The 26,029-nt window shown below is 50.1% G+C and overlaps 1 protein-coding gene and 1 non-coding gene across 2 annotated transcripts in view; one reads left to right on the plus strand and one right to left on the minus strand.

Annotated features, from left to right (window-relative positions):
* The window catches only part of EBF2 (EBF transcription factor 2), a 219,180-nt gene extending 209,671 nt beyond the window's left edge, over positions 1-9,509 (minus strand). The window contains exons 1-5 of the mRNA XM_065946596.1: positions 9,020-9,509; positions 6,394-6,550; positions 5,281-5,344; positions 4,954-5,009; positions 4,391-4,464 (exon numbers count right to left, since the gene is read on the minus strand). Coding sequence (XP_065802668.1) covers positions 4,391-4,464; positions 4,954-5,009; positions 5,281-5,344; positions 6,394-6,550; positions 9,020-9,150 — 482 coding nt within the window. The 5' untranslated portion in view covers positions 9,151-9,509. The remainder of the gene's footprint in view (positions 1-4,390; positions 4,465-4,953; positions 5,010-5,280; positions 5,345-6,393; positions 6,551-9,019) is intronic.
* Positions 9,510-21,626: 12,117 nt separating this feature from the next.
* On the plus strand, positions 21,627-21,733 carry LOC136143908 (U6 spliceosomal RNA). Its single transcript, XR_010658412.1, has one exon. It is a non-coding gene; the product is annotated as a U6 spliceosomal RNA (small nuclear RNA).
* Positions 21,734-26,029: the final 4,296 nt, after the last annotated feature.

Here is a 26,029-nt window from a genome sequence, read left to right on the forward strand (position 1 = left end):
ACCCATCCCAAGATTAACACCAATAAAAATGCTGACCAGCTGCTCTCCCACCTCCCAAAACCCTTGTCTCTTTTCCCAACTCCTTACCCAACCCCATCATTGTTCCCCACCTCCCTCCCAATTCCTGCCCCCCACCTCTATTATTTCTATTGCTTACATCAGCAGAATAATACCTTTGCAGCCCAGACAAACCTTTTTTACTTAGCAAGACAATTTCAAAAATCCTATCCATGCTAGGTATCTGAAGACCTTCTAACAGACTCCTCTTTGACATCACCAGCAGGTCAACCCAACCTGAATCTGTGTGCGAGTGTAAGTACAATCTAATTACAAGAGAACACATTCTGAATGTGCCAATCTATTTAATTTGAGAAGGAGTGATTCTGAGGAAGCCAAGTAAGTTTGCAAAATTGCTCAGCTGAATTCAGCTGCTCTCCATGGGGACTTTCTCTGGAGGAAAAGAAAAATAGATAAAAATGTAAGCCTGGTGCCAGGGAAATACAGTGTGGGGAATCCACTCAGGGAAGGAAATGATATTCCAAGAAAAATGCAGAGAAACTTTAGGGTCCAATCTTCCATTTTCCAACAGTAACATATTTAAGTATAATCTCTAATGTTAACATTCAGAAAAGATGCAACAAGCACTCAGCTGTTGGACTATAATAGTGAAGGTAAAAAAAACTATAGGAGTGAACTGTATTCACCCCATCTGAATCCTTCATCAAATTTCTCTGGGTTAGCCAGAGCAAATTCTTTTTTTTTTTTTTTTAAGAAAAGGTCTCATCAAGATGTCCTGGTTGTTCTTTACTTGGTTTCTTAAATGACATTCAGTCCTTAAACCAGAGATAGTAACATAAGCAAAGGGAAGTAGAGAATATAAGACTTTCATGAACTCACATTCCCCAAACAACTGCTCTGAGATCAGGGACATGGGGCGCTGACATGAAGGATCAGGTCCCTGAATGACTCAGATAACCAGCTCAAATCTCCCTTCTTTTCGGTGTAGACACAAAACCTGTGTGAACAACTTCAGGTTCAGTTACTTTCATTAAAAGGTTTCTTAGGGATATTTTCTAACAAGCCAGTCACTCTAAGTCCAAAAGTATTTTTTAAAAGCTGAATGAGACTGAAAAATAAGAAAAGATGGGAAACAAAGAGAAGAGGAAACTGCAGTTGCACTAGTTAAGGCTGTGTCTCTAACTTCCAGGGGAAGCTCTGAAGTACTTTTTTCCCCTAATGAATGAAAATGAAAGCTCTGCCTCTGCTCCTCACTCGGCAAGGTCTGGCTTATTTTACTCTAGTCCTTATTTGGAGAACCTTTTACCTGAAATACTTTCAGCTTGCTCACAGGCCTCTTCTACCTTCCCTATCTCCTTGTGGGATCTTTGGAGAGGGAAAGAGAAGGAAAAAAAAAAATCAAACCGGTTGGGGATGAGAGGTGGGGAATAGGAAAATTTTTATCCCAAGGCTGAATCTTACCTGCATTTTTCAGAAAGGGATCAAGATGGGGGATAAGCAAAGGGAAAAAAGCGCCAGCCTCGGGCATAGAGTGTCCAGTCAGCCAAACTCCTAGCCAGTGTTAGCCCTTTCCCCTCCAAAATCGTTTTTAAAATTCAACCCTCAACTTTCAAAAATCTGTCTCTAATTTCAAACTCAAATAAGCGCACAGCATGGTAGCTTTTGTTTTGTTTTCTTCTCCCCAACTCCTCCCTGCGATTGCATAACAAAAGTGTCTAAATTCACACCATCTGGCCGATAAAGACACTGGCCCCACTGCCCGGCTGGCCCATCTGATTAGGGCCCCGTCTAGCCTGCGCCTTGTGGCGAAAAGTCACAGCTGTGGGGTTTGCTCCGGCTCAATACAACTCTGTTATTAGCCAGCTGTAGGCCTTGAGACGACTTCTGTTCAAATTATAATATCTTTTAACCCTCTGAGCATTGAGGGCACAGGGGTGGCTGGCAGCGACATAACAACTAGATTTCTCCTTCCTAATAATTGGCAAAATGAACTGAAGCAGGGAAGAGAGGAGTGGAGACAACTGGGGAAAGGAGAGAAAAGTTATACCTAAAAGAGATTTATTTTGTCGCTGCCCTAAAAGCAAAACATCAGTTTATGAGTTTTTGTTTTGTTTGTTTGTTTGTTGTTGTTGTTGTTAACCAAAGGTGACAGAACAAATGCATTCCGGAAAATTTGCAGGTATGCCACAAACACCATGCAAATGACATTCTGTATGTGCGCAAATGACATTCTGAGAAATGGCGCTCATCTGATTCAATCCTTAATCACTAACTCTGATAACTGACTCTTAAAACGTGGGAGAGGGAACTTTTTTTCCTGATTGCGAGTCAACCAGCTCTGACTGACAGATTGAATGGGATCCTCCCTTTCAGATAGATCCAAATCTGCTACCACTCCAGCTCATCTCCCAGCGCACGCGCACGCACGCGCACACACACACGCACACACACACACACACACATACACACACAAATACAGACACAATACCCATTCCATGGATCATTTATTTACCCATAATTAATATTTGTTTTAAATTCTAGTTTGGGAAGAAAATAGCAGAGCATCTTCCCAGGTCTCAAATGAAGAGAAGTTACAGTACATTAAATTTTTATATTGTGTTACTAATGCAGACTAAACTAGAGGCTTTAAAAATTGATGCTGCTACTTAAACAGCATAAAATGAGGTGGGTTTGATTGGGCTTAAAAATAAAAATGTCAGCCTGAACTACAGCAGGATGGGGTCTGCAAGTATTATTTAAAGTGATAGGTATAATTCGTCAGACAATGGGCCAGACTTGGGTTTTGTTTGCTTTTCCTTTTTTTTTTAAGAAGATAATCTCTCCCCACAAAGATGTTTGAAAGTAGAAAGAAGAATTTAAAAGAGAAAAACCCACCCTTCAATTAGCCAAACAAGTCAAAATGTTCTGACTATTTAACCTAGGTATCACATGCAAGTTCACCTTGGAATTGTATTTTCTTTCTGAATGTACCTATCAAGGAGCCCTGGGATAACGGAGTACCGATGTGCTTACCCACACCTCACCCAGCTACTCAGTCAGGGAACCCTCAATCCCCTCAGCTGAGGCCACGGACAGAGCTGAACTTTGTAGTTGGCAAAGTTTGTTTTTCTAATACTTGGTCAAAACCAAAACAAACACGTCTGATTGTAATGGTTTCTTCCTGACTGGGTGGGGAGGGAGACCAGGCTGCCAGAAGCAGCCCATAAAACAATTCAAACTAAATCAGACAGCTTGCAATTACGCAAAGCTAGCAAGGCTGATGTTGGAAGACATTCACTGAAGCAGTAGCAGAGTATGAAAGAATTGAGGCTTTCTCTCCAATCAGAGATTTTGGAGGAAGAAAATGCAGTATGGATATAAACATTGAAATTTTTATAGTAAAATAACCACTTCTTCCCAGAGTTTCCTTTCTATATCCTTTCTCCTTTGCTGTGGGATCCCCCATAACTAGCACATATTAGACACTCAATATACATTTGTTGGAAGAACGAATAAATGTACAGATGAATGTCTTCTATTAAAAAATTTTTTTTCTTCTGGTCCAGGAGAAGAAAGGACCCAAAGTGAAATGAATTGATCTCAGAAAAGAAAACGGGAAATGGTGTAGGAATCCGGGTAGATTGCACCTTTTACAACTCGGCCGTCAAAATCCAGCTGTTGCTCCAGACCCCGGATCTACCCGGTGAGGTTCTCTTCCAGTTCCTCCCGTCCATTGCCTGGTAGTTCATCCTGACCTAAGAAACTCCCCTGGCTCAGGAAATCTAGGAAAAGAAACGTCCCCGCAAGAAGAAAACGCTCCTGCATCACAGACAGGTGCCTCATCTGGGGGACAAGGGGGTAGCACCCCAAAATGGACCGCTCGATCTCTCTCGCCTGTCCAGACTGAGTCGTTCCAAAACCTTGACTCGGTAACTCTACAAGTGGCCCCTCCTGGACATCTACCCCTAGAATGCGCGGGAGCGGCGGGAACCCAGCCGTGCGGATCTTGAACGGCGACCGGCTCAGGCTGTCTTCATCCCAAACTCGACCCGCGCCTACCCAGCCCCTCCCCGCGTTCCGCGGATCGCTGGACGGCAGGTCTTCCACGGAGCAAACTCGTGCCACGCCTGGGGGTGGAATCCTGGGTGGTTCTGGGTTGCCTTTTCGAGTCCTGATCGATTTGTTCTTAGAATCTGACTTTTAAGGAGGAAATCCAGCCAACCGGCCCAGGAGCAAGTCCCGGCGAGGCCGCCGGCCCAAGCGCGCCACCACTCCCCAAGGTCAGCGCCGGGGACGCAGGCGAGTCAGCACGCCCCGAGCCGCTCACCCGCCCCACGTTCCAGCGAAGCCCGCGGGAAAACATGGCTCTTACCTGCACATCACTTCGTGTGTCAGGAGAACTCGGCACATTTCCGGATTCTTATTTTGTCCCTCGTATGCTATGGGCTGCGAAGGAGGCGCGGGCAGGGAGGGACAAAGAAAAGGGGACGTTAGAGCGAGAAGAGACTCGGGTTTCTTCTCTCTAACCACCACTTGCTCAGGAGTCCCCGCTGGTCGCACTGAACCTGAGTTGTGCCTGGTTAACGCCAGTAAAATACCAAGAGAAAAGTTTGCCATAGTGAGGACACAATTGTTGCAAAAGGGAATGTTTGGGGGGAGGGGTCGCTGAGTCTCCCAATAAGTCCTTCCCCTCTTCATCCCTCTGCTCCCTACTCCCATCCCCAGAGCCTCCCCAACCAGAAAGAAACTGGACAATTAGGGAGAGAGAGGGGAAAAAATCTTTTTCCAGAGAAGACAAAGTGTCAGTTGATGTGGAGGGGCTGTGAAAAGTGACCCAGGAAATCTCAAAGACAGACTGGGAGGGTGGGGAGGGAGGAGAATGGAGCGGATGGCCAGCCGCGGAGGGGGAGGAGGGGAGTGAACTGCCAGGCTCACCTGCTTGGTGACTGAGTCGATGAGCCGGACGTACAGGTCCTGCTCCGTGCGGACACCTGCCGGTGAGATGGGGCGGGCAAGAGATGAGCGCCGGGGAGCCCCTCCCGGGCACCCCAAACCTGTCCCGAGGCCGGGGAACCAGGGCAGAGTGCAAGCTGAGCCGTCTTGGGGTCAGAGACCACCCGCCCTGGCCCCTGGCTTGGAGAGAGCTTCCCGCAGCCCTGCTCTCCCTGGGCATGGAGGATGTCTGCCAAAGACCAGGACAAGGTCAACTGCCTGCCTTACAAGAGGCCCGCGCGGGCGCCTCAGGGGGCGCAAGGTGCTCACCGTTGCTGTAGAGAAGCTGTAACTTGTAGTGGGTGCCATTGTTGGTCTTCTCGTTGCCTTGTTCCTGAAAAGACAGAGACCCTTGCTTTCCATCCCCTCAAAATGATAGAAAAGATCGAAGGGACTTCCCTAGCCCAACTCCCACAGCCTTTCTCTTGGTCACTCGGCAGCTTTGAACAGACCCCTGCCCAGGCCCGGGTCAAAGGGCAGGAACACTGGATGCTGGCCACGCTCCAAAACTTTCCAAGGCTCCCAGCAGTCTGTCCCTTCCCCTTAAAAATGTCCTCAGAAGGGCGACCCCCAGGCTGGGACCACCGGACACCATGTCCATGCTGCGTTTAAACACGCCCCACCCAACCCACCGGGTGCAGCAGAAAAGAAGGGACCTGTCACTTGGGAGAGCAGCATTTGGCCATGTCCCGCCCTGTCCGGAGGCTTGGGGCCATGAACTCAGGGACCCAGGCCCAAGTTCAAGAAGAACCCTAGGAGGAGCCTGCTCCCAAACTTGAATGGTACAGCTGAGGAAGCTGAGGACTGAGGCCTAGAGGAGGCAAGAGATGTTCCCTTCCTCCCACACCCTATTCATCTGAGCTCCAATTCAGCGCCCACACCCCGGCCTGGCTTGGGGGCTGGCACTGCTGCGGGAACCATAGTGGAAGAGAAGGCTGGGGTTGGGGCAGGTAGTCCGGCAAGCCAAGACTGGTTTTTGTGCGTCTCCACCTTGTACCTATCTAACCCACCCTGCCTGGCGCGATCGCAGGTGCAAAATAATAACAATAAATAACCCGGAGAAGGGCAGCGGCAGCCTGGGCTATATGTTTAAATTACGTGGGCTCTTATCGGAAGGATATCTGCTCCGCGGTCAGTCCATGACCACGCTCTGCTAACGATCCAGGAGTCTGGTGCGTAGCCACCAGCGCCCCTGCGGGAGGTGCAGGCGGGAGAAGGTGCGGGGAAATCCGACTGATTTAGGAGGCTAGGAGTGAGAAACCTCGATTTATCATCCCTCCTGAAGGGAGCAGAAAAGTCTCCGGAGTGACAGATGGGATCTATGGTGCTTTGCAAGGAGGTAGTTATGTGACCCGCGAGGGGAAGAGAGGACCTGGCGCTTACTTTGTCGTTCTCCACAAAGTCTACGAAGGCGGTACGCTCGATCTCCACCGGCTGCCCCTGCCTGTCGTAGAGCGCCAGGACGAAGTGAAAGAAGTTGGATTTCCTCAAGTTGGAGGGAGGCTGTTTCTCAAAGTGGGCCCGGGACAGGGCTACGCCGCTGCGCATAGAGACACGATGGGGACACAGGACACGGGGAAAGAGAAAAAGACACGAAGTTACCAAATGGGCCCAGGCAACAAAGCAGAGAGGTTAAGGGTCTGTGGCCCCGGTCCAGATTTCTGGCCCTTTTCTTCTATTACGATTAAGAAGCAGGGACTCCTTGGAGGAGTCACAGTGGCCACGGGTTAGAACAGCAGGACGCTGGACGCTGCTACAGCCAGCTGATCCAGCCTGCGGGCATCCCACTCCCGGGAGCTCAATTTCCAGCCTTTAGAACAGACCGAGGAACCCCGACTGCAGACCAAAGCCCGGAGGGTCCTCCCCACCCCCAGCGGCCCAAGTCTTGTCCCCTTGGGCCGCCCCCATCTTGTTCCTCAGGTGGCTCCCCCGACTGGGTCAGGATTCGGAGCTGGGCCCGGAGCATAGGGGCTAAGCGCCTCAGCACTTTGAAAGAAGTGACCCTTTTCCTTCATCTTCATTGGCATTACCTGTCCTGGCACTATGGCCCACAACGCCTCCCAAACTACTCAGAGAGGCGGTGGGCGAGAACCCTGAGGTGGCCGGACGGGAACCCTAGAGGCCAAGTCCAGGTCGTGCGGGGAGGCCTCACCTCCTGCTTCCCTCGCTCTTCCGAAAAGTTGCGCGCGGACTAGGGGCAGGGCGCACCCCCCTTGACCAGTGCTAGGGATCGGGGCCACCGCGCACGACATGATCCTGAGGACCCCGCCCCTGGAACTGCTTAACTTGGAGAAGCCGAAATGTTATTAAGAGTCAGAGCGCGTCCTCGCCTGGAGCCGACAGCCTTCCGGCTCACGCCGCATCTCTGGGCGTCGCTGGCCAAACCCGCTGACCGCGAAAGCCGCGTTGGAGGAACCGGGAGATGCCCTGGAGCCTATAGAGTCTGTGCACACACCTCCCCGCCGACCTGTCGCGGCCGAAGACAAACTGGCCGCTAGATCCCATTTAATGGGAGACTCGGCGCCCAGGAGAGCAAGCAGATGGACGGAGCTGCCGGGGCGCTGGGGTCGCCGGGCGTCTGTCCCCAGGGCGCGCGAGTACTTTCACTCTTTAGAAGAGTATAAAATTTTGACTAGAATCCCCCATCCGACCGCCTGCTTCAACTTTAACAATTACTGGATCGGGGAAAGGAGGAAAGTAGAGGAGGTGTCTTTTGAGAGGTCGGCTGAGGGACTGCGCCGAGGCACCCGCTCTGCGGTCCTGCCTGTTTTCCCTCGGCCCGCAGCCCAGCGAGTCCCCCAGACGGCCAGGAAAGGCTTCGCCGCGGCGGCGAGCCATCTGCTCCAGGACACTGGCGCCCCCGGGCTGAGGCAGAAGGGAGGGAGCTGCCGCCCGTCCGGGTCTCCCGAGCGAAGCGACTTTGGCTTCCTCTCCTCCAAGGGTGGCAGCCCGCTTCGCTCTAACCGGGACACCTGGAGTCCTGGCCTGGACAGCAGTCATTTCTCCGCGCGGTGTCGGTACTTAGAAGGGGGTGGCCAGGGGGAGCCGATAGAGAGGCGGCAGTCATGGGAAGAAGATCGTGGGCTGCTGGGCGTTAAGGAGCTGTCTCCCGCAGACAAGGTCGTGGAGACCACACATCTCAGCTCCACAGTGGTGATGCGGAAGGGTAACCAGAATGCCTGCATGGGGTGGCAGCCTAGACAAGGCGTTTGCTGCCGCCCCCCACAAGGATGCTCAAAACAAAGTCAACTTCAGGGGCTAGTGTAACTAGAGGCTTGTGACCCCTGCGCTTGCCTCGCGTCTCCTTTCCTCCTTTCTTCCCTCTGTGGTTCCTTCTACTGTTACTCCCCGTCTTTTCTGCTTAGTCTCTTCTCTCCCCCTCACCCCTGCCTCTGTGCGTCTGGTCCACTGTTTTATCTCTGCTCCCGGACCCTCCAGCCTGCCCCTTCTCTGGGCGCCCGGCCGATCTGCCTTCCCCGGCAGGCGCGCTCCGGCTTCTCAGGCTCCTCCAGCCGCCGCCGCCATCTGGCCGTGGGCTCCGGGCCTCCAGGAATCGCCCGACAAGATGCGGGAGGAGAGGCGCTCTCAAGGAGCGAGACGAAACCCGAGAGTAGCCGGGAAGCCGGCTCTCCTCCGGCGGCTGCCGGTCTGGGTCCTCACTCTCCTTTCCTGGCCCGGCCCGCCTGCCAGGACTGGGGACCAAGCTGAGAAGCATCAGATACTACTTTGTTATTTTTCCTGCCAAAGAGTAGTCTGCGGAGGAGTGGGGGAACCCAGGCAGTTCAGAAACTCGAGTGTTGGCGGACGGGTAAGTGTTCCCCTAACAGCAGCGACCTGCCGGCCGGAGGGTGAGCCCTAGCGCGCAGGGTCAGGGCGATGGATGCGGAGGAGAGAGAACGAGCGAGAGCGAGACCAGCGAGGGGGGTGACATACGGAGACAGACAGTGAGAGCGAGAGAGCGAACAGGCGAGAGATCGCGAGCAGAATCACCCTGCGGCCGTCCCGTTACCTCTGCGCCGCGACATTGGCGTCCACCACGCCGACGTTTCGGACCCAGGACCTGACCGAATCCATCTCGGCGCCCAGCGATTTCTCTTTTAGAGCTGGTCCTCTTCCTAAAGTATCTTGGATCCCAAACATTTAAAAAGTCTTATCTACTGTCGCTTTAAAAAAATGAGTTACAACGCTGTCCTCGCTTTTCCCAAAGATGCCACCAAACTGTCTCCTCCAAAAGCAATCCAAGAAAAGGGATCAAGTGCTCAAGTTCGAGTCTCTCTTGGGGGAAAATAAAAAAAATATAACCCGTCCTTTGCTTCCACGCTTGAGTGCGGGCTGATGTAGCTAAAGTTTGGGTTATATCCTTCGCAAGTTCAGATCTGCCGCCTCAGGCCCTCCGCCTTAGGTCGCTCGCATCCTTCCAGTGGCAGCGCTGCCTCCAGAAAGTGATCACAATTTTGAAGCATCACCTGTTCTGGGAGAAACAGGAGGAGATTGATGGCTGCCTAATCTCTCCCCTTCCTCCTGGTCCCCCACCCCCCCTCCCTGCTCCTCCCCACCGCTCCAATTTAAAAAAAATTTTTTTAAATCCCCAACAGGATCGGTAGTAAAAGGAAGGGGAAGACCCGGAGTCGAGAGGAGGCGGTGGCTGCGAGCACTGCGGAGCCGGGTTACAACCGCGCGCCTGCCCCATGAATGGGTTACTACGGCCCCAGGCCGCGGGAGGCGGAGCCGAGGCCCGATAAGGAGCCTAATTTGCATGGACGCTCGGGATTGGCCGGCGCTGGGCAGGCCTGGTCGACGTCCTTAGGCGGCGCGCGCCACGCTCGGCGTTGCTTGTAGTCTGGGAGGTGAAAGGGGACAGAAAGCGGCGGGCGCTGAGTCCTAACCCGAACCCCGTGTGTGTGTGTGCGTGAGATGGGGGCCCGCAAATCTTGCCCTGAAGTCGGGTAGCCTGGCCCTGCCGGCTGGTGCGCGCGGGCTAAGTCTGGTCGCGGCAGCTGGAAGCTTCAGCGAGCCTGCCTCTAAATGAGGACTTTCTTAGCCTGCGGGAGGCATATTCACTCCCAAGGCTGCATGGGTTCTATGTGCAGGTCTATGAAGAAGCGGAGTGTGACCACATGTACTTAATGTTTTGTGCAAACGTTCCCGAGAGCAACCCAGTTCCCCGGACGGGCTCTCTCGAGTCTCCTGGAGTTACTTGGTGACACTCATTTTGTGAGCTGTTTGCAAGTTAAAAGACAAGGAGATATGAATGAAAGCGGAGCGGGGTGGAGGGTGGCGGGAAGGGGACGAACAAGGCTCAAGTGCTATTCAAATAAATAGGATGTCGGGGGAAATGGTCTGAGCGCTAAGGAAAATACCCCCCGGCGGACGCGAGCCGGAGTTGCACCCGGTGCAGATGAGAGATTGCTGACAGATCGTGGCAGGCTGAGTGCGAGGGCTGCCCGGCGTTTGTCCCGGGAGCTCCCTGCGGTCCGTCTTCCCTCCCGCCCCCCCCCCAGCCCCCCCCGGTTCTCGAAGCCCCCGGGGGCCAGCAGAGGAGCTGCGGGGAGGCAGCGGGGAGGCAGCGGGGCAGTTTTGGAAACTTTGCCCAAAGCTCGCAGTCGCCAGGGTGCTGGCCGCGCGGGCTGAAGGCAGGGAGGCGGCGGCAAGCTCCTCCAAACAGCTGAAACTCTAGAAGGCTTTTTAACTACGCCGGGCAGCTCGCGGTGCCTATTAAAAAAAAAAGTCCTCCTGGCTGGGTGTTATTTTCTGGCTTCTCCTTTTGTATTCTGATCTGTGCACAGATCTGCTGCTGAAATCTAGAACACCAGCGCGAAAACAGATTTGAAGACAATGAATGCAAATCTGTGCTCAAAGACCATCTGCCGTGGAGGAGACAAATCAGCTGTTCCGCACAGTTCGAGCGGCTGTGCCCGGGCCTCCCAGCCTCATTACCGAGAGGGCCCGGGCTAAAGCCTGTGTTTCATTCTGGAGACTTCCCCCACGCCACCCCCCAACACACACTTAGGACGCAAATCTGAGTGCGCCTTGACTCCGGACGAGATCCCTTAGGTGTAGCTGAGCGCTCACAATTGAACTGCGAGAGTTTGCCGCTAGAGGACACAGCGCCTTTGCAACTCGTTTGCCTGGGAGGACAGTAAGCTCACACTTTTCAGCAATGCCGCTCTCCTGAGTAAGCTATGGATCTGCACCTCCACGCTACGCTCAGGGCAAACCGCGACCTGAATGCGTGGACCGAACGCACTCGGAAAGCGCAAGGGACTTGGCTACGAAGATTCGCATGAAAACCGACGCGGAGGGGGAGAGGGTTCGCGGACCCTCATTACACAAACCCGCATCCCCGGGATTGGGGTGGTTGATGGTGTGGGTAGGGGGACCATAAAGGTTGTGAAATCCCCACTTCTGGTTTGTGTCGGCTGCGGCACCTCCACCCCACGGCTCTGGATTAGTGTCGTTGGATGAGAAAGGCAGGGGTGAAGGGCGATTGGGCATAAAAATATGGAACGATGGAACGGGACTGTTAAGTAAGATATATGTCCAAAGAAGGAAGGAGGGTGGGCAGAAAAATTTGTAGGATGAAACTTACTTCTTGTTTCAGCTAGGCAATTCTCTGCTTTATGCAGATTTTACGGGTGATTTCATCCCTGCAAAAACGAAACACCTGGAATCTTCTACCCCGGCCCCACTCTCTTCGTAAATTTCTCAGAACCTCAAGTAACCACCCACCCCACCCCCCGTCTTGATCCTCGGTTCTTGCCCTGCGGAGCCAACGAGCTCCTTGGCGAAGAGTGTTGAACAGTCTGTGAGGTTCTCAAGACTTTTGGAAGAGGCCGGCGATTTTTTTTTTTTTTTTACCCCCAGGGGGTCTCTGACCTGCAGCGTGCCAGGAAAGGTACGGAGCGCAGCCTCTAGGGACCCCGAGGCAGCAGAGGGCCCGGACCTGGCCCGGACCGTCTGCCCCTGAGGCCCGTGTTGGCTGGGGTTAAAGGGCAGACCCAGGGTCGAGGACACTGGCTCTTCTCTCCTGCACCAGCTGCTACCCAAATTATGCCCCTCAGGAAGCGAATGAATTGGTTCATTCTCCAGGCTCCCTGCTGCCCGCCCCAAACCAGACGACCCCTTACGGCGGGCGCCCCCACCTCACGTCCCGGAGACAAGTTCAGGGGCCTCAGTGCCCAGCCAGGAGGCAGTTTTAAAAATCGTGGCCCTGGAACCCTGACCTGGGTGCAGCGGGGAGCCGCTCGGCTCCTCTCCGGCTGCGCTAGAGGTGCCCTCCCCGTCACCGCGGCGCAGGGCGTTCGGGGCGAACGGTAGTCACGATGCTGCGGGCCCTGCGGGCTTCGAGCCACGGACAACCAAGTTCCCTCTAGGCTGGGACCGAGTTCCCTGGCTAGCGCAGGGAGGGTGGCGGAGGGGGCACGGAACGGGGGGAGCAGTCTTGGGCCCAGAAAGGCGGCGCTTCGGCCTTCAGAGAGCAAGGAGCGTTTCTGCCACCCGGGTTGGCTTTAATTAGGTCTGTGTGGGTTTGGGGAAGGGGTGGGCGCAGAGTCGGCCACCAGCGCCGAGAAGGAGCGCTGGTTAACGATGGAGTGAGCGGCGCGGTGGCTGCGCCCGGAGGGTCTCTCGCATCTCGATGGCCTCCGGCTACCCCCGAACAAACCACCTTTTCGAACACGCCACAAAAAAATCCGCCCCGAGCCGCGCGGAGGCCCGGCAGGCGCAGCTGCGGCCCGGGAAAGCCCGGCCCGGCGGGGGTGCGGAGGCCGCGCGCGCCTCCGGGGCTTGGGCCAGCCAGCTCCGTTCAGCCCCTTGACGGGGTCGAGAAGAATCCGAGATGAACATTATTAAAATTCTTCCTAACCACCTAGTTACACAAAACCAAGGTCGGGGTCGCGGTATTCCGTCTTTCCCCTTGCCCCCTCCTTTGTTTACTCTTCCCAAGAAACCCCCGGGTGTTTCCCTCCCCCGCGTTCAAATTTCACATCTGCATCCTGGTGCGATACGTTCAATTTCCTCCCGATTGGTTTTAAGGCCGGTTTCCCCCGTCTCTTTCTCGGTCCAGTCTCCTGGGCGCCGCGTCTCTCCTCCGGGTCAGAGGTTCCGAGATTTTTCTTAGAAAATTGCTCTCTGGGCCTAGTTCTCGTCCAGCATGGCCCAGAGATGAAATTGAAGGTGTGAGAACACACACACACACAGTCCGATGTTCACCCCCACCCCCAGACACACACGCAGAGCTTGGGTCTAGCAACCGGACGAACTGAGGCTGACTAGTTCCCAGGGAATTAGATCCGCAGGGACAGTCTGGGTTTGATAAATGTAAAAAGGCAGCACTCTCCGAAAACCTCTCTTCGGACGTGAATTTTCCAATTTGTTTGTTTTAGTTGACACCTTGATTTTTATTTATCTGAGTAGAAATAGATTGACTCACCATCTCTGAACCCTGACAATATTTAGCTCACAACGCTTCCTGAAATAATTTTCTTAAATACCCAACTCCACTCCCTCCCAGTTCAGATTTCAACTCTGCATCAGTTAAACAACCAAATCCACCAACTCCAAATTTCTTATTGAAATTGGACTTGAACTCTTCATAAATGAGAATTCCCTGGGGGGGAGGGCAGGAACTACTGTATTCACAAATGTGATACAAATATTTCAGGACTCCATCATCCATACCAGAGTCCTTTAAAGACAATTTGGCAAAAATTTAGATTCTCTTCTTGATTTATTTTTTCAGAGTGAAAGGGATTCCAGCGGGAACAGCTGCAGAAATACTGAGGCGACGAAAAACACTTTAGACATACGATGTGACACCCAGGCCAGTGAAAATGGACTGAAGGAGTCAGGGGGCTTTATCCTAACATTCGACAGCTCCAGAAAGTCACTTCCTCTTTTTCTCCTCTTCTTTTTCTTCCTCTTCTTTTCTCTCCTGCTCTTTCACCCTTTCAGAAATACCCTTCCCTCCCATTCCCTGGTCCGGGCGTGCCGAGCGAGCGATGGAGCCGAGTCAGAGTTGCGGAAAGGTCAGCAGAACAAATTTTCGAAGCAGCAGCCGCGTTTGGACGTTTGGAGCGCAGATGTCGGAGCAGGGTCCACGGTGTGTGTGTGTGTTGGGGAACAGGTGATCCACAGAGAAAGAAGTGCCTGTTGCGGCCTCCACGCGCACCTGGGGACCCTATTTCCTGGGTGGATAGGGTGGCGTTCTTGTCAAGCCCGGGTTTGAGGCTGTGCTGGGGTAAGTCCGCCGTTTGCAACCCCTTCAGGAGGAAGCTGCGCACCAAGGTGGCGTCTCCGTCACCGCGGAATTAAGGCGCAGAGATCTAGAGGTGAATTGACGGCATTAAGATACCTGATCGAGCAAGTCTCCCGCAGAATAGGGCTGAAAGGAAGGTACCAACGAACGCAGGCGGGACGTTTACCCAGCACTTCCGCGGAGCCAGGCACTGCCAGACACTTCCTCACCTTTAAACTTGACAGCCACACTTTAAGACGGACCGACTTGCCCCCATTTTACAGATGAGTGAAATGAGGATGGGAGGTGACAAGTGGCATCTCAGCTGATAAGTAGGGAACAAAGACCTCTGCTGATGTCCCACTTCTAAGGCAACACAATGGCGAGCAACTTAAGGCCTTAACACAGAAAAAGTTCAACGGGAGTCTTTCCGGCCCTTTTATCGGCTTCTCGGTTTAGTTGAGGGAGAAGATAACACGTGCTACTCTGAAGCGACCCCCGCTCCCCCCACCCCCGCGTCTTCTCCTAATGGTCCCCGCACCGCTCCCCCCAAACCCCCCTGCCAGGCGGCAGGGTAAAGCCCTCGAGACCCGCCAGCTCCCTCCCCGCTCGCCGCGGAGGTGTTAGCGACGTGTTGATTATTCATATTTTTGCCGAGCTTACCCTCCACCGCAGCCGGCGGGCCGCATTTCACACGTACACGCACGTACACACTTATACACGCGCGCTCCGCGGCCCTGCGCTCGCCCTGCGCTCTGCGCCCGCGGGTATCGCGCCCCCCACCCCAGGGACCCCCTCCTCGATCTGGTGTGTGTGTGTGTGTGTGTGTTAGTCGCTCAGTCGTGTCCTACTCTTTGCGGTTCCATGGACAGTAACCCACCAGGCTCCTCTGTCTATGGGATTCTCCAGGCAAGAATATTGGAATGGGTAACCATTTTCTTCTCCAGGGCACCTTCCCGACCCAGGGATCGAACCGGAGTCTCCCGCATTTACTGTCTGAGCCACCTGGGAAGGGGAGGGGTGAGCAAAAGGCTCCCACTTCCCTCTCTGCACAAGTCACCTCTTCCTCCAACCTCCGAAACGCACCCTTGGCTTCCAGATCCAACTTTCTTCCCCATAATGCACTTGTCTTCCCAACTCCCCATCCCTACCCCCGCCCCGGATTGCGTGGGTGGAGAGGGGGAGTGGGTACAGCTACAAACTTGTCACCAGTCAGAATATCATTCCAGTCGGCACCAGGCGATATCCTCCCACACACACACCTCAGCGTCACCTCCACCCACACCACACACCTCCGTGGCAAGAGACAAAATCGGGAAAAGGCAGTTGGGTACAAGGCATGCTTCCACGCTGTCTTTAACGGTGTAAACAGGACTTCTAGCTTTAGGACCTCCTCAAATGCTGCCCCAGGCATAGAAATTCCATATCTGGCTGATGCGAACCCCTCCGCATCTCCCAGGAGGTGGACATGCATTTCAGGGCTGCGGGGTTCAGGGATAGGAAACCTCAGAACAGGCTAGGAAAACAGCGAGCAGACCGGGCCGGGCAGCTCCGTCCCACCCTCGAAGGGGCGACAGAACTTCACTTACTCTGGTTTCACTTGGAGGGTCAGCAGCGCGGACCGTCTCAAGGGCCGAAGCGCCTGAACAGTACTATCAGCAATGGCAGCTGCGCCCGATAGGGGGCGCTGGACTAAAGGCAGTAAAACCCTCTCGGGTGCCACACTTTCTGCAGCTCTCAGGCGGGGCGAGTTGGGGCGCTCTAGTGGTTTCCATGGCTTCCCTGGTGGCTCAGCTAGTAAAGAACTTGCCTGCATTGCGGGAGACCTGGGTTCGATCCCTGGGTTGAGAAGATCCCCTGGAGAAGGCAACGGTTACCCACTCCAGTATTTTGGCCTGGAGAATTCCATGGATAGGAGCCTGGCGAGCTACAGTCCATGGGGTCGCAAAGTGGCCCCTATGTGGGAAGCAGGATGAAAAAGGAGAAACCCTTCCGGCTTTGGTGTCCTCAGACCCAGATTAGAGCCTCGCATTTGCTGGTGAGGTCTTGGGCATTTGAGCCTCCTCCTAGGGGTCTCAGTTTCCTAATCCGGAAAGTGGGAATGTTATTCCTTTGAACCTGTTTCTTTATTGGTAAAAATGGACCTATTTCTTTCCCCACGGCTTCACTTGCCATATCGACTAAGATAGCTTAGGTGAAAGTAGCTGGCCCATAGTAGGTGTTCAATAAATGCCTGTTTCCCTTCGCCAACTTCATCGGTAAAATGCGCAGGATGATATGGGCTCATTGTGCGTCCCTAGGGCCTGTGAGTCTCCTGTGAGGGTGGTTTTCCCCCACCACCCGTCCTGCCCCCACCCTGCCGGTGAGCTCCTTGAGCAGGATTTCTGACTTGCTTTTCTTAGTTCCTTGGCCCGCACCGCCTCTTCCCTGCAGTGGGCGCTATTTTTGTTGCTGTTGGTTTGTTATTTTTTTTTTAAACATGGAACTATCTTTCCATGTGCTTTGGAACCTATCTGGTGCCTCCGGGTGTCAGGGGGCCTGGAAGGCACTCGATGGGGCCTTTCCCGGGGAGGGGCTGGGACTTGCTAGGAGGCTGCGATGGGGACCCAGCGCTGCCATTTCCGCCGCAGTGGGCCGGTTGCACGCACCCCGAACGCGAGCGCGGTTGGCTATGGGGCCATTGCAGGCGAGCAGGCGTGCTGGAATCGCGAAAACCTCCAGAGAATTGAAGGAAAATGCAAGGAGTTCTGGAAAGGTCCTTCGGTGGGGGTGGCCATCGCCAGCTGATTGGTGGGGAGCCGGGGACCCCTCCGCGCGCTGCGCGCTCCGTAGGGGACGCGGCTCTCCGAGCGCTGAGTGCTGGTCTCGGCCTCCGTGGAGCTGAACTCCTGAATAGCGCTTCCGATAATCCGCGTTCAGCGAAGCTGACCAGGGAAGACAAGAGGCGAAAGAAACCAGACCCAGAGAGCAGGAAAGGAGGGGGCCCGAGGGAAGAAAGAAGTTCCGGAAATTTTATATCCCAGAGTACTAAAGCCTCCTAGAAGCTCCTTATTAACTGCACCTTTTATGCAAAAACAGTGCATGTTTAATGCAGAAAAATATGCATAGAAACAAAACAACAAAAGAAATTCATAACCACGCCTAATCAAACTAACGAAGACTGGTTGTTCATATTTGGGTGGGTTTTCTCTCACCTTTCTGATTTCTATATACTGATTTGTAACTTTTCTGCTTACTTAATATAGCATATTTTCCATACAACTAAATATTTTCCTACAGTAGCGTTTAATATTGGCATACTATTTCATTTTCCAAAAAAGTTACACTATTGTCTAACTGATTGCTATTGTTGAACATTTAAGCTATTTCTGATTTTTCACCATTATAATAAATAACACTGTGATGAACATCTTTGTAGATTTTGCTTTTCACATACTATGTGAGATAAAGTCCTAGAAGTAAAATTGCAAGATCAAGGGTTATGCATTTTTCTTAAACCTTGATACAGAGTGATAAATTGTCTTCTTGGAACACAATATTTACTCTCTCCCTGCCCCCACCCTCAATCTTGCTCAATCCTGGAAGTTATTTTCTTGTTTTAAAAATTTGTCAATTTGGTAGATTGCAAATGTCTTTTGGTTCTTTTATTTGAGATTTATTTATATTTCATGAATTTCCAACGAGAAATTATATTTCATTCATTTTTTGGCCACTACATTTTGGGGGGTGTTGCAATTTCCTATTTTATTAGGATGTTACATTCTAATTCATCATGTATGTTGCAAATATTTTCCCCAATCTTTGTTTGCCCTTCATTGTGTTTATGGTAATTTTTTGGTGGCAGATACAGATGTAGTTAAAATTTTTTAATGTGCAAGTAATAAAATAGCAGTGACTTAAATTATAAAGACACTTAAATATCTGACATAACAAGAAATCTGAGGGTAGATGGCCCCAAGTTCGGTGGTAGTGTTGCTCACTCACTAAGTCGTGTCCGACCCTCTGCGACTCCATGGACTGTAGCCCACCAGGCTCCTCTGTCCATGGAATTTCCCAGGCAAGAATACTGGAGTGGGTTGCCATTTCCTTCTCCAGAGAATCTTTCTGACCCAGGGATGAAACCCGTGTCCCCTGCATTGCAAGTGCATTCTTCACCACTGGGCCACCTGGGTACCACTCACTAATGCCATTAACTACCTGATGCTTTTGCCCTTCATCTCACTGTCATTTGCATGCTGAGTTTTCAGTCTCATGTTTATTGCCTTTTGGTAATGAGATGGTTCATACAGCAGCTGACTCCCATAGCAAAAATTCAAGGCAGGAAGCAAGAGGAACAGAGGTACCACAAGTTTCTGGCCCCTTAAAAGCTTTTCCAGAAACATCCTTTATGTCTCCTCTGTTAGGATTAAATTCAATGGTATCCATGGTCAGATAGGTAGCTGAGAAAGCAAGTACCCACTTTTCCATCCTCTGTGTGACAGGCCTCAGAGATGGGGGTTGAAAATGGCAGTCGAATTAGGCAATCAGTTGAGCCCACTACAAATAAAGGTGTCTTTAGATTATTTGTAGTTCAGGACTTACGTGGTGGCCCAGTGGTTGAGACTCTGAGCCTCCACTGCCAGGGGCACAGTTTCGATCCCTGCTCTGCCTACCCCAGGGCATGGCCTAAATAAATACATTGTATGTAGTTACATCCATCCTTTTTTTTCCATTATAATATCCTCCTTTTGTCATTGCCAGGTAATCCTTCCCTATTCTAAAATAATTTAAATATTGACCTATATTTTTTAATAATTTCTTTTCCCATTAAAAATTTCCCTAAATAAGTAGATGTGTTTGCTGTGGTCTTGGTTTCACTTTCAACAATGAGGACCAAAATCTTAGAAGAGAATTTGAATATAAGTTTAGTTGCAGATATATTTAAATATTTAATTCACTCATTTTATTCAAAATATATTTGCTATTTATATAGCAACTATATGCCATCTGGAATTTATTTTGGTTTACATTATGAGGGGGAAGTCAAACTTCTGTAACCAAATGGTTAGGTGTACCAATAGCATTTGTTACATAATCTGTATTTTACCCAAAATGTGAAATGTCACTATATTTTTAAATAAATATTGAGACTTTTAAATTGGAATGAAAATTTAGATGGATATATCTAGAAACTAGGAGTGCAAGGAGATCCAACCAGTCCATCCTAAAGGAGATCAGTCCTGGGTGTTCATTGGAAGGACTGATGTTGAAGCTGAAACTCCAACACTTTGGCCACCTCATGTGAAGAGCTGACTCATTGGAAAAGACCCTGATGCTGGGAAAGATTGAAGGCAGGAGGAGAAGGGGACGACAGAGGATGAGATGGTTTGATGGCATCACTGACTGAATGGACATGAGTTTGGGTAAACTCCAGGAGTTGGTGATGGACAGGAAGGCCTGGCGTGCTGCGGTTCTTGGGGTTGCAAAGAGTCGGACACGACTGAGCGACTGAACTGAACTGAACTGATATCTAGAAACTAGGAATGCATATTTTATCTTCTCAGTTCCATTTGCATAGTTGAATTTTGTGTTCTGGTTTGTTTTTATTCCTCACGACTATTTTGGCTTACATCAACAGTGCACCAAAAACTTGGTATTATCTGATTTTCTAATGTTGGCTATGAAGTTACATCTCACTGTTGCTGTAATATGCATTTCTTTGATTGCTCCTGCTGGCGAGCATCTTTTCAGATACTTTTTAACCATCTGGGTCCCCTCCAGTGGCTCCTTTGCCTACGGGGTTCTCAGCCTTGGTGATTGTTGTTGCTAATACTTCTTGCTGCTGCTACTGTTGATGCGGATGATTTGCAGGAATATCTTGTCTGCCGAGATGTTAATCCATCGTCAATTTTAGATGTCAACAAATATTAACTCTAAATCTGTCATTGGTCATTATTGTCACTGTTGTCCTGTTTTAAATAGGAATGCATTCATTTTGTGCTTTAGGGTCTTATTCAAGAGCTCTTTCTGGCCCTTAAGTCCACAAAGAAATACTCCTACATTTTGATTAGAGCTTTTGCTTTCCTATTTACATGCCTTAACACGGTCTTTTTGCCTTTTTATACTGTTCATGGGGTTCTCAAGGCAAGAATGCTTAAGTGATTTGCCATTCCCTTCTCCAGTGGACCACGTTTTGTCAGAACTCCCCACCATGACCCGTCCATCTTGGGTGGGTCCGTCATGCCTACACGGCATGGCTCATAGTTTCATTGAGTTATGTAAGGTAGTGATCCATGTGATCAGTTTGGTTAGTTTTTTGTGATTGTGGTTTGCATTCTGTCTGCACTCTGATGGGTGAGGATAAGAGGCTTATGAAAGCTTCCTGATGAGAGGGACTAGCCATGGGGGAATCTGGGTCTTGCTTTGTTGGGCAGAGCCATGCTCAGTAAACATTTAATCCTATTTTCTGTTGATGGGTGGGGCTGTGTTCCCTCCCTGAAGTTTGGCCTGAGGCCAAACTATGGTAGGGTTAATGGTGGTAATGGTGACCTTCTCCAAAAGGACTTATGCCAGACACCACGGCTCCCAGGACTGTTGTATTCAGTGCCCCTGGCTCTGCGGCAGGCCACTGTCTGTCCACGCCTCCGCCAGAGACTCCTGGACACACTCAGGCAAGTCTGGCTCAGTCTCTTGTGGGGTCACTGAATTGGAAGGACTGTTGCTGAAGCTGAAGTTCCAACACTTTGACCACCTGATGCGAAGAACTGACTCATTTGAAAAGACCCTGATGCTGGGAAAGATTGAAGGCAGGAGGAGAAGGGGATGATGAGGATGAGATTGTTGAATGGTATCACCGACTCAATGGACATGAGTTTGAGCAAGCTCTGGGAGTTGGTGATGGACAGGGAAGCCTGGTGTGAGGCAGTCCATGGGGTTGCAAAGAGCCGGACATGACTGAGCAACTGAACTGAGCTGAACTGAGCACAGTCTAGATTTTGTTTTCTCCCTTAAAGTGAACCATGAAAATGTGATGGTTACATTGTAACATGGTAAGAAAGAAAAGTATCCCAAATTATTTGGGACAGAACCTCCTTTTTGTATGTGATGTAATTTACAATTCCTTCTGGGAAATAATCAGCATTCTTGAGCAATTTTTGGAAAACTTTTACTGATGTCACGAGCACCTTCTGAGTTGTGGACCTTGATAGGAATCTGGTAATATTAACTGGCACCCCTTCATTACAACATCTACCATTTTCTATCCATTTCTCTGCCAAGAGACAAGCTTTTGAAGTGACGGACTCAGGACATTATTCCTTCATGGTAAATTTGAAATACAACTTTGACATGGGCTGGTAATAATTTTTTACCAGTAAAGTTTCTTTTGACAATAGTCGATACAGTACTCACTTCAATAGCACATGTACTAAAATTGGAATGATACAGAGAAAATTAACATGATCCCTGCCCAAGGAAAACAGTTGATACCATCTTCAGATCTTCATTTAGATACATTTCTCAGTTGACCAACATATTCCTTTGAGTAATTTTTTGGGGGGGGAAATGATATATGGATTTTATCATTTTTGTAGTGATACCACTGCCACCATTAGAGTTCAGTTTGATAATAATCCCCAAGTGTTGTTTAGAATCCTTTCACACAATGTTGATACTAAGTGTTGACTTCCAGTACATTCTCTACTCTCATTGTGATGACAGTTGTTTAAGAGTGTCATTTTCCCAGTGTCTTTACACTGGTTCATTAAATTTCTCTCTTTCTCTTTAACTACAAGTCCTCTGTAAATGTCTAAAGATGTTGCATAGCCAGTAATCGCTCTTCTGACAAAGGGAAGTAGATTCAAGGACCCTGGCCAAGTCTCTTCACGATTCTGTGCTTTAGTTTCTCCATCTTTTAGATGTGATAGTGGTACGTTTCAGCCATTTTTGTTATGTGTTCAGGTAATAGGAGTTTATAATTTATTATTATTATTATTATTTGGGTTGCACTGGGTCTTCGTTGCTGTGCTGGTTTTTCTCTAATTGTGGTGAGCTACTCTCCATTGTTGTGCACAGATTTCTCATTGCAGTGGCTTCTCTGTCCGGGAAGCACAGGCTCTAGGCGCATGGGCTTCAGTAGCTGCGGCACTTGGACTCAGCAGTTGCGACTCAGGGGCTTAGTTGCTCCACGGCATGTGGGATCTTTCTGGACCAGGGATTGAACCCATATCCTTTGCACTGGCAGATGGATTCTTATCCACTGTATCACTGAGGAAGTCCAAGGTGGAGTCTTGTGTGGATTTCAGCTCCTCCAGAACTCAGTGATGGAAGAAGTGAAACACTTAGAATGATTGTACGTTTAATTTTTCTAGATTTAAGCTCCAGGGGTCTATGGAGAATAGGCAGGCAGCTGCAGCTAGAGACTGCTATACTAAAGAGCTTCATCCTTAGGTCTGAGAGTTTTTTCATGTTTCTTATGACAATTCATGTTAAAGGGGCAGCGACCTTTAATCTGGGGTCTCCTCTGCCTCTCTCAGATGCCCATCCCGTGTTGAGGATGCAGCCCCAAACAGGTGAGGGCTGGAGTGGTGCCCCTGAAAATCTTGCAGTATCCAGTGCATGGTGCTGGCATGCAGGTAGAACTGGGGGTCCCCCGCATCGTCTCCAGTCTCCCACTGCTCTGAGCTAGGACACGCCGGTGGGGTGACTTCCACTGGCCCCTGGGTAGCTTTTCGTCTGAAGAAAATGTGTGAAACGAACGCAGAGGAAACACCTGTCTCGGCAGACCCTCCCCTCAATCCAGTCTCACCTGCGATGTATCTTGGAGAAATTCCTTGAAGTTTATTGTGTGAGAATGGCACCTTTCTCTGGTTTCCAGCTATAATGTGTCTTTTTATTATAATATTCTTTTGGCAATTTCAATAGGAATTTGGAGTCTGGTGCTCAGACGACCGGAATCTCTTACTCAGGTCTGTATTCCCAGCACCTAGTAAAATATAATAAGTGTAAAGAATGTGTGTGTGATGAAGAAGAGATGAATTCAGTGAATTTTGGTCACATACTGTAGAGTCTAAATCAGGGCCCTTTTGAGGATTAAAGGAGACACTGGCCTGGTGAGATACCGGATCAGCAGGAGTGAGATGGGACTCTTCCCAGCAAACAAGGAGACACGGTCACTCTGTGCATAAGGGAAATGGGGAAGAAAGAGAAGAAAGAGAGAGGAAAAAAGAGTAGGTGAAAGAATGAGAGAAAAAATAATGTGCTTGGATTCCCACAGAAACCAATTCTGAGATGGAGAGTGGGATGTGGGAAACTGATTGAAGAATCTTGTCAACGGTAAATGAGGCAGACTTCAAATGAGTTGGTCCAGTTGTTAAGAATCTCCCTTGCAAAGTAGGGGACATGGGTTTGATCCTTGATCCGGGAACTAAAATCCCACATGCGTTGGAGCAACTAAGCCCACAGGCCACCACTACTGAGCCTGCACACTGCAACAAAAGATCCCATACGATGCAACTGAGATCTGATGCAGCCAAATAAATGAATAAATTTTTAAAAAAAATAGTAGACGGGGTTGAGTGGGAGAAGTAAGATTGGGCGGAGGGAAAAGTTGATGGGCCACAAGGAACTTTGAAGCTGGGATGGCCCTGCAGAGATGTCCCAGAGCAAAGCAAGGAGCTTTTGCCTTTCCACTGCAACATCCTCTGCTCAGGGTGAGACAGCTTCCTTCCATAAAGGTCGAATCCCTCGCAGAGACATCGCTGTGGATCTTTACCAGCCAGCATGGCCAGTAGTTAGGGTGTGCCCAGGGTAGGGTCCGGGTAGCTCGCCACAGTGACGGCTGCTGTCTGCCCAAGGTGCTCCTCCATCCCCTCCTTCATAGATTAAGTTCAGTCCCATCTGGAAAGTTCCGAGGGGTCTCACTGGGACAAACTGCAGCTGGACTCAAGGCCATAGCTGATACTCGTCATCTTCCTCTACTATCCATTCGAGAGACCCTTCACCCTCAAGTAGCACTTCCACTGGTCAGGGCGAACCTCATTGATGAGAACTTCGAGTCTCTGGTGACCATACCCCTCTCAGGCTATGGCTGTTGGATATTTCCATTTGCCATCAGAATTAGGGTTAGGATGAGGGTACCAAGAGATTCCCCTACTGGACGGACCACTTGTAAGAAAGATCCATCCCCCTCTGCTCCCCTTAAGTAACAGCAGCCTCCCTTCTCCCAGTGATCAGGGTCCATTACCCCCCAGGCAGGATGATGACCCCTTTCTTTGGCGGCTGGTCTCTTAGCACAAGGAGCCCCAAATGGCCAAGCAATCAGTTCAGTTCAGCTCAGTCACTCAGTCGTGTCCGACTCTTTGCGACCCCATGAATCGCAGCACGCCAGGCCTCCCTGTCCATCGCCAACTCCTGGAGTTTACTCAAACCCATGTCCATCGAGTCGGTGATGCCATCCAGCCATCTCATCCTCTGTCTTCCCCTTCTCCTCCTGCCCCCAATCCCTCCCAGCATCAGGGCTTTTTCCAGTGAGTCAACTCTTCTCATGAGGTGACCAAACTACTGGAGTTTCAGCTTCAGCATCAGTCCTTCCAATGAACACCCAGGACTGATCTCCTTTAGGATGGACTGGTTGGATCTCCTTGCAGTCCAAGGGACTCTCAAGAGTCTTCTCCAACACCACAGTTCAAAAGCATCGATTTTTCGACGCTCAGCTTTCTTTATAGTCCAACTCTCACATCCATACATGACCACTGGAAAAACCATAGCCTTGACCAGATGGACCTTTGTTGACAAAGTAATGTCTCTGCTTTTTAATATGCTATCTAGGTTGGTCATCACTTTTCTTCCAAGGAGTAAGCATCTTTTAATTTCATGGCTGCCATCACCATCTGCAGTGATTGTGGAGCCCAGAAAAATAAAGTCTGACACTGTTTCCACTGTCTCCCCCATCTATTTCCCATGAAGTGATGGGACCAGATGCCATGATCGTAGTTTTCTGAATGTTAAGCTTTAAGTCAACTTTTTCACTCTCCCCTTTCACTTTCATCAAGAGGCTTTTTAGTTCCTTTTCACTTTCTGCCGTAAGGGTTATTTTCTGCATATCTGAGGTTATTAATATTTCTCCTGGCAATCTTTTTTTTTGAAATTTAAAAAAATGTACATGAATCATGTGTTGATGTACTACATAATTTAAAAATTAAAATGCAAATCCACCTTCCTTCTATAGAAATGAGGAACAACGACAACAACAGTGATGCATACATCTTCCAAGGTCCTCAGAATCTCTCTAGTGAATTTTCAGAATTTAAATCAAACCAGTTCTTTTTTTTTCTCTTCATTTATTTTTATTCGTTGGAGGCTAATTACAATATTGTAGTGGTTTTTGCCATACATTAACATGAATCAGCCATGGATTTACGTGTGTTCACCATCCCGATCCCCGCTCCCACCTCCCTCCCCATCCCATCCCTCTGGGTCTTCCCAGTGCTCCAGCCCTGAGCACTTGTCTCATGCATCCATCCTGGGCTGGTGATCTGTTTCACCCTTGATAGTACACTTGTTTCAGTGCTATTCTCTCAGAACATCCCCCCCCCTCACCTTCTCCCACAGAGTCCCAAAGTCTGTTCTATACATCTGTGTCTCTTTTTCTGTTTTGCATATAGGGTTATCGTTACCATCTTTTAAAATTCCATATATTTGCATTAGTATACTGTATTGGTCTTTATCTTTCTGGCTTACTTCACTCTGTATAGTGGGCTCCAGTTTCATCCATCTCATTCGAACTGATTCAAATGAATTCTTTTT

Source organism: Muntiacus reevesi, chromosome 10 (assembly GCF_963930625.1).
Source record: "Muntiacus reevesi chromosome 10, mMunRee1.1, whole genome shotgun sequence".
In the NCBI taxonomy this organism is placed as follows: Eukaryota; Metazoa; Chordata; class Mammalia; order Artiodactyla; family Cervidae; genus Muntiacus; species Muntiacus reevesi.